At 30.4% G+C, this 8,631-nt stretch overlaps 1 protein-coding gene across 1 annotated transcript; it reads right to left on the reverse strand.

Annotated features, from left to right (window-relative positions):
* Positions 1 to 436: 436 nt before the first annotated feature.
* Positions 437 to 8,106, reverse strand: LOC131844955 (gustatory and odorant receptor 22). Its single transcript, XM_059193950.1, has 9 exons — positions 7,992 to 8,106; positions 6,568 to 6,717; positions 5,409 to 5,507; positions 5,012 to 5,184; positions 4,233 to 4,432; positions 2,505 to 2,650; positions 1,414 to 1,610; positions 1,014 to 1,175; positions 437 to 660 (listed from the first exon to the last, which is right to left on the reverse strand). The coding sequence occupies exons 1-9, from the start codon at positions 8,089 to 8,091 to the stop codon at positions 502 to 504; spliced, it is 1,386 nt and encodes a 461-aa protein (XP_059049933.1). The 5' UTR covers positions 8,092 to 8,106; the 3' UTR covers positions 437 to 501.
* Positions 8,107 to 8,631: the final 525 nt, after the last annotated feature.

Below are 8,631 nucleotides of genomic sequence, written 5' to 3' on the forward strand. Positions count from 1 at the left end.
TTAAGGATTCTTGAACCTGCCCTTTTGCGAAGAAAATAATATCAGTCTGATATTTTACTAAAAATGTGTATATATTTGTGTATTGTAGATTATGTATTGCAAGAGTTTGGTCATCGTCTCACGTACTTCTGTTGTCATCAATCTCTTGTGCTACTTGGGTTCCTCTTTAAAAGGTGAAATAAAACATTTAAATCACAAAAACAACATTTCATGAATGAACAATGACAGGTATCACACCCTCCGGAATATATTCTGAGTTGTGAATGTATACAAGAGTTGGTTACAAATTATGAGCGTTGGGTGGACAATTTCATTACCATTCCTCCATCCATCATAAAATAATTGAAAACTTGACTATCAATCCATCTAGTCCGCATAAAAATGGTAGTTAGTACCATTTTTTATTCAGCAGTGCACATCCATCCATATCCTTAATAAATTCCATTGATATTTGAATGACTTGGATTGGCAACTATTCTATATAATTGATGAAGAATAAATTTATTCTTCATCGTCGTCTTCGTCATCATCAGCCATCGTAGTATTAGTACCGAGGACAGTATTGACGATAGTTTTCAAAGCTTTTCTGGCACTCTGACGCAAAAGTGTAAGTTTGAATTGCATCAGTACAATCAGATAAGTTGACATAAATGATATGTTCTGAAAGAAATTGAATTTGTTCTTTTTAACTAGTCTCTGTTTTTAATATTATTTTATTAATATTTTTCAAGATTTAACAAAAAATCTAATTGAAACAAGTATTTCAAAATTACATTTAATAAAATGAATTATATTTCTACAAAAGTTGAAATTGAATTGAATGTTTCAATACTGCAAATATAATTTATATAAAAATATACATTTTATTAAAATAGTCACAATTTTCAGCAATGAACTTTATAAAATATAGCATTTTTTATGCTTTTTATATTTTTACCAGAAATGTCGAAACAGAAATGGCTAAAAATGGAAAACTCATTACTTTCATAAATAAATTTTATGTGGATACTTACAGCTGTAAAAAGTTCCCGATTTATATTGGTAAAACCATCCAGATTCATAATGGGTGGATTCTTAGCAATCGCAACAAGGAACATCTCAACTTCACGCTGAGTGCTACGATCTATAGCTCCCAAGTTTACGTTTAGAAGGCGAACTTGAAATTCTAAACCTACCTGAAAGTTACATTTTCAGTGTAATAGAAATTTACAAATTAATTCATCGTATTTACTACATTATATTATATTTGGTTTTGTTCTCTGTAATATCACTGCAAGCTGCTAATGAATAAAAAAAACCAAATAGGTGATATTGTGTAAATCTTGCTTCCTTTTTAATATTTGATAATAATAGGGAAAATATTATAACATTTTGATTATAATAGTTACTTAAACTATTATTGTACGAACTGACCTTTCTCGAAGCATGATACGCCTCATTACATATAATAAACAGTAAGGTCATGCAATAGCCGACTATGACGAAGAGACCCATCTCTTTATAGCTGAGGCCGTGTTCCAATATCTCTGTTAACGCACCGTAAAGCGATATAGTGGTTGTGAAGAATATAACCATGCAGTAAATTCCGTACATATTAGAGTATGCACGACCTGCAAAATAACATACATTTCCATTTAAATGAAATACAGTTGACAACCCAATTTACAGTATATTTAAACTGTTGATGTAGGTTAGTATTTCTAACATGCCTTTTGAAGTATTGAGGCTATAGTGTAATACTCTAAAATTCCTAACTTTAGAGATACGATGGATTTGAAGTTATTTTATTTTTAAAATTGATTCTAATATGTATACATGTTATATACATTATGAAACGTTATGAAATGTATAAATTATTTAAAACTTTTAGAGCTCTCATATTACTTTTAGAGATCTCATAAATAAAAAAAATAATTGAAAAAGAAATCGTTTTCACTATAAATCCATTATGAACATATATAACTTTAAGAGATCATTAGCGTGATATATTATATTTATTTTTACAAAATATACTGTAAAATAAACGTGAATAACTCGGTCTCACACTTGAACAATCGCTAAGCATCTTACTTTTTGGTACATGTTACGGGCGAAATAAGTTTGGGAAATTACAGGATTTGAGACACGATACGAGTAGTTTGGTCCACCTCAATGCAACGCAAGATTAGTATCATGGGTTTCATATGATAAAGTGATGTCAGTAGCGTTGTTCAAGTAAAATGACTTACCTGAGCTACCTTTACATATACCTACACATAGGTAAAAGTTACTACTTACCATCTGGTATCCCGTCAGCATGTTATGTGATTACAATTACGTAAAATAAGTTCTCCAAAATTGATATAGATATATTTGTTATCACTATAAAATTTTACAATATCTTGCATGACTCAGAAATAAATGTACGTATCTAGTAACAGCATATTTTGTTTTTATCCTATATTTATAACTTCAAGATGCAAATAGTAGTCATATTTGAGACTGTAATATTTCCTTAGACTTACCCAACTGTTGCATCATATGTGACAGGTCTACCCATAAATGGCGGTACTGGGCGAGTTTTAGAGCTGGATGTTCCGCTTCTAGAGCTTTATGGAGATTCATTGCCAGACCGTGAGATGCAGTACTGAATGCGTTACAGTTGATGTACCTACAGATATCATAAATAAGAATAATTCACATATAGTACCATCTACATAGATCCAAATTAAGCAGATATTGCTCTGTACCTGGTAAACAACTGATAGAAATATTTTTTTGTAAATACATATGTAATATATATCCTACATAACATATACCCAAATATACATACTCATTTATACAAAAGTTTGTATCGTGCTGTAATTGAACGTGCAACCATCGGAAGATAAGGCCGTCATAATGTATAAAAAGTATGCAACGAATTTTGGTAAGGTTATGAATATCATTTCGAGAATTTCTTTAAAAGAAAGAAGGGTTTATATTGATTTGAATGATTATATTTCAGCATATAGCTGAAGCTGAAATATAATCATACGACCTTCGTCACATATTTTGTACGTATACCCGTGCAATGCCGAGATCGGACAATAGTATGATTATAAATTATATACTTTAATTATTCAATATGTTTATATATTCAATATGTTTTAATAATCGACACCAGGGAGGCACTGTTAAATGTTTCATACTATCAGTTCAAAGTAAGAAAAGGTTGTGTAATATTACATTATTATAAGTCTTTGATATAAATAAGTACTGAATATAAAGTTTTTAATTAAAAAGTTAATTACGTTAAATAGAACAATCAATGAGCGACGATAATCAGGTTATCGAAAATTAACAAAAACCCTTGAGCAAGAGTCAAAAATTACTTCTATTTTTAATTAAAAAGTATCGTGCCTCAGCCTAACTAACATAGAAATTAAAAGAAAAGCTATTCAGATACAATATTTAACTTTCCATTAAAGAATTAATAATTTTATATATTTCTAGAATTTGCATTACAAAGAGTACCTAATAGTTTTTATGTATTCAAAAATGACTAAAACCAAATTCAAATTTGATTAAATTTGCAATAAAGATAGATGGTATAAACCTTAATATAATGTACCTAATTTTTTTTTTCCACACTTACATCTATTTTTACAGGTCTTAGCCTAATACAATGGTACAAAATTTTAGTTGGTAGATTAGTTCAGAACCAATATATTTGGCTCTGAACAGTGCAACTCATCATTATTAAATTGGCACACTCGCAGCATATGAAAGAAAATAAGTTACTTCTTTTCCTGGTTAATTCCCAGTGACATGGCCGAAATTGCGGATACATCCGCAACTTAATTATAGTGTAACATAATAATAAAACTGGTAAAGTGCGAATTGGTCTGGTACACCGACACCTTCTAACAAATGTAACGAATAGGTTTTTATTTTCAGCGACCAGCTGCTCTAATGATATATATTAGGCATTTTTTATGTAATTGTGAGTGGTAACCATGACGCCAATGACCGTGAGCTGTATATGGACAGCACTACGGACATTTTGTAATCATGTCATTGTCGGGATATCATCTCATGACTCATGCGCTGCCATTCTGGAGGACTAACATATCTTGCCTCTTATTATAATTTCACAGTCTTAAACTATCCTTCAGCTAAAAAACCGTATACAAAGCAAGCTACTTAGCAACTGAAGAAAGTGGAAAGAAAGTCTTTCTCACTAAAATTTATATTAATACAAAAATATATACCATAGAGAACAAAAGCCGTCCAGCATCGCAATAATGTGATAGTATGCAAACGAGTGCCATAATTCGAAGTCATCTTGCAGGTAATGTTGAGATAGAACAACGGTGAAGCTGAGACCCCATGAGAAAACACATAGGCCCCATGTTAGATAATAAAGGTTCGGGAATATAATTGGGGTGCCCGTTATTTTGAGGTATTTCAACTGCAATAAACAAAATTGTAAATATTAAATTGGTAAATATTTTATTAAACTTAAAATAGGTTTTGAATTTGTGTGAATCTATTTTGTCAATAATATATTTGAAAAAATAAGAAATCGACTTTGATGATTATTTTTAATGTAAAAATAATAATAGTGTATAAGTCTTGAGTTGATCCCATAGAAATTTTGAGGATTGAATACAATTTATTTGTCGAACTAAAAATACTTCATAACTGAAAGATTCGTTCATAACTTTATAGATGGTTACTATACAGATGCGCCATTAGTTTTACTTATTATTATGTGTTTATTTCAATAATTTATTATGTGTGTTATTTCAATAGTATAAAAATTAAACACGTAATAAATTTACTAAAGCTTGCGCTTAATCCACTGTATACTAAATTAATGTCACATATTGTTTTACTATTTGTGGCCTATGCATTATGTGTCTTGGATATGATATGTGTATGTACCTTTCGTTCAATAATTTTAATAAAAAAAGTAATTCTATTAAAATAGTAATTCTATTAATCTATTAAATTCAATTTTATAGGAATTTATAACTAAAAATATCACCTGATAATGGGTCCACATATTTTTGAATATAGCAACTTGTGGCCCGTGTCGCCACGACGCTATCGGAAGAAGGAAATGAGGTATGAGGATGCTCAAAAAGATGATGTTATAGATAATTTCGTCGAATCGCTTGTAGGAACTCTGCTGGAAATTTGTTAGGCGTTCCCTTCCCACTGTAACAAAAATATATAATAATACGCAATATCATAGATGCTCTGATAAACGTAAACGAAATAAAAACTATTCAGAAACCGTAACAAATAAATAAGTGTTAGAAATTTCTATGTGACTCTCTGTATCTCTGTCTGTGGGATCGTAACTCCTAAAAGGTTAGATCGGTTATATTAGTTATTTTTTGTTCAAAAATAGACGCAATCGAGATGATTAGATTTCTCACCTTTAACTACTATTATACATTCCAAGCCCCATACAAGATAAGCCCATAACGTGGCTTTGGAAATCCAATTATATGTTGTCCTTCTTGCTGTTTTTGCTCCTGTAAAATTAATAATTATTCTATATTAATAATTTTTGTAGAATACCTTATATTATGTAATTGAAACAGCAAATAACTGGACTGACGACTGCTTAAAAATACCGTCACTACATTATCAGTACCACGTATATCAGTTCATTGTGTATTGTTTATTTGACTCCTCATACTAGCATAAACTGTTCTTGTGAATGAATAAATAATTTATCATATTTGGTATATGATCCTTTAAACCACACAACAGTTTAAAAAGAAAGCTGCTTGACTTCTAAGTAAATACGAAAACTGCTTCTCGTATCGAAATCATACATACAAAAGAGAATCATGTACGATATTGTAAAATCTATAATGCAAATTCATTGTACGCTAGGCACCTATTGATTGCGAAATCTAAAGTTACCGAGAACGTGTCATAAAGTAATTTTTCGTATCCATAATGCGGTTGTTGATAACGTATGTTGCCATTAAATTTTATAGACGAAGTTTGATCCCAGACACACTGTGCTATAATGTCATCGGATTTCACGACCAACACGAGAGAAGTATGAAACTTTGTCTCGAACAATCTTGGGTTTTAAAAGTTATTGAATCTTGAAAATTTTTTCTTTGTTGAAACGCGAAAAGTTAAAACGGGAGCTACATTTAATTCAAGGACACAATTCAGTTTTTTTTTCGTATTTCTTTTGTGCGTGGCCCTTAATGTTTAATTTTCAAAGTTTTAATGCTTTTTAAAAGTACTTAATATTCTTGAGATGTTTATTTATTTCGACAATAATAATTATATATTATTATGTGAACTTATGACAACCATTGTATTCCAAAATTTCGTGCGTAATAAATTCATTTTAAAAAATCGTTTTATCCTGTAGATCTCTATACATTTATGAAATTTATGTATGTATATCATTATCAAATATAATTTGATGGCTACGCATTACATACTTGGTTTTAGGTAGTATTTACGTCAATTGCAGCTGAATTAGTTTAATTGAATTGAGTTAACATCACTTAGACTATTTAATTAATAAATTATTTACCGTTATTTGGCTAAATTAAAACTAACCTTTTGGCACTCTCATTATTGGCATAATACCCATAATTTGAAACAGAACGAGTAAACTCTTTGTTGTTATATAAAAGCTATCATGTTCATCCAAAAGTTCACCGTCTTCATCAGTTACTTTCGGTCCATACAAATCAGCTATTTCGTAATCTGAAAAGATACATTAAGCATAGATTTTGCATAATCGACTTCAATAATAGACAAGCGGCCCAGTGTTCCACCACAGCGAACACATGTTCACTCAACAGTTCTATAAAACGGTTTCACTATTGGCTCGCGTCTGATTTACCTACCTATAACTCTATGTTTTGTATATAATTTAAAGCCTTTCTCGCACTAGAATAATATGACTTCCAGACAGAAAAATATTGTCAAATCGGTGCAATGATCCCGGAGTTTACTTTCCTCCTAATAAAAGCCGCTCTATATATTCATATTGTCAGTATAGATGACTATGCCCTATGAATATTCAGTAAAATCACTGAAGTAATGTCTAAACCAGATCACAATTTATGTGTGCTTACTGGCAAGATATCTTCATAGAGAATGAGAAAAGAAAGAGAATGTGAAATTCTTAAGTCCGTGTGCATGCTATGTGGAGGATAATTTCCAAAATTATTATAAAAAATATCTTATCACTAATATTTAAAACGAGGTAAGCTTATTACGCATATTTTTCAAACAAGGCAAGGTCGAGACAGGCCACTGTTATAACATAAATTATGACCTACATAGATTAAAAAAAGTAGCTACTTTTTCTGTTTACACAAATAACGAAGAACACAAAATTAAGCCAAAGACCTGATTAAATCTTATAAAACTTTATACGACTTGTATAATTTAAAATGCAAATAATATTTTGAGACAAAAGATAAGACGAATTCGCCCGTAATCTTGTCCCATAAGGGCAATGAATTTTGGTCGCATAATTCTAAACTTTATTACTTCTTGCCTATAAAACTCCTTCTTACGATTCGACCACAGTATAAATATAGTAAATAGTATTTTAAATATACAGTTCTTTTATTATTTCTGAAAATATAACAAACAACGGTAATAATATAGAAAGAAATTATAGTTATAATTAAAGATTGAATAATAATAACTCGTATTCATATTCAAAGCCTTTTTTATAGATTATCTGTATTGTGAGGTCTAATCCACATGATTGTAAAAGAAAGTCCTACATGGTATATGGGTACATCCTATATGGTACGACCTATTTGAGTAGGTACCTTTCATATCAATCCAATTAGTATTTATTTCATCTAAACTTTCTCGTTTATTATACATATTAATAATATGTAGATACAGAGAGACACCAGATCGGAAAATAAACTGCTGTATATGATATTAATATGAAATACAGTAATTTTCTTATTATGTAGATATTATTTTCCTTCGGGTTATTTCAATTCAGTTACCTTTATTATCATTTCCGTTTTTTCCAAACATATCTCTTCCCCTCATCTCCTCATTCTGATTCGGATTGTACATCCGAAATTTCGGATTGTTTCTGTTCATTATCTGTCCAATTTCGGTGTATTGCGTGGTTGAGTTCTATCCCCTTCTGTGGAACCGAATATGCCCTGAAAGCTTGTATACAAAATACAACATAATCAATCATAACCCACCCTTCTCGACTTACTTGGTTATGCGCGTTTGTCATTGAATTACTATAGAGTTGTCATATAAAATATTTTTTGTTTGCTGTTCATTACAATTTTTTTAAGTAATGCTAAGCCTTTAAATAGCCTAAATAATAGTGAATTTGAAATTATTATAAAAATAACTGCAACTTATAATAGTCAAATACAAAATAATAAGAGAAGATACTTATGAGGCTACTTAACAAGACGTTATAATGTTTTTTTCAAATATTAATATACTTATTGTATGTTGCCCACTATTAAGAATAATATATAGTGTCAAGCATGAAACAACATAGTAAGAATCTGAGAATATATAGAGGACATATAGACAGACTCCATGGTTGTAACTGTTCTTAGACACCTTCCGCGAAGCCGTATACCGATGACGCCGCTGCGTCGCTTGACAGCCATT

Source organism: Achroia grisella, unplaced genomic scaffold (assembly GCF_030625045.1).
Source record: "Achroia grisella isolate CSIRO2021 unplaced genomic scaffold, CSIRO_AGI_Agris_v1 utg445, whole genome shotgun sequence".
Lineage (NCBI taxonomy): Eukaryota > Metazoa > Arthropoda > Insecta > Lepidoptera > Pyralidae > Achroia > Achroia grisella.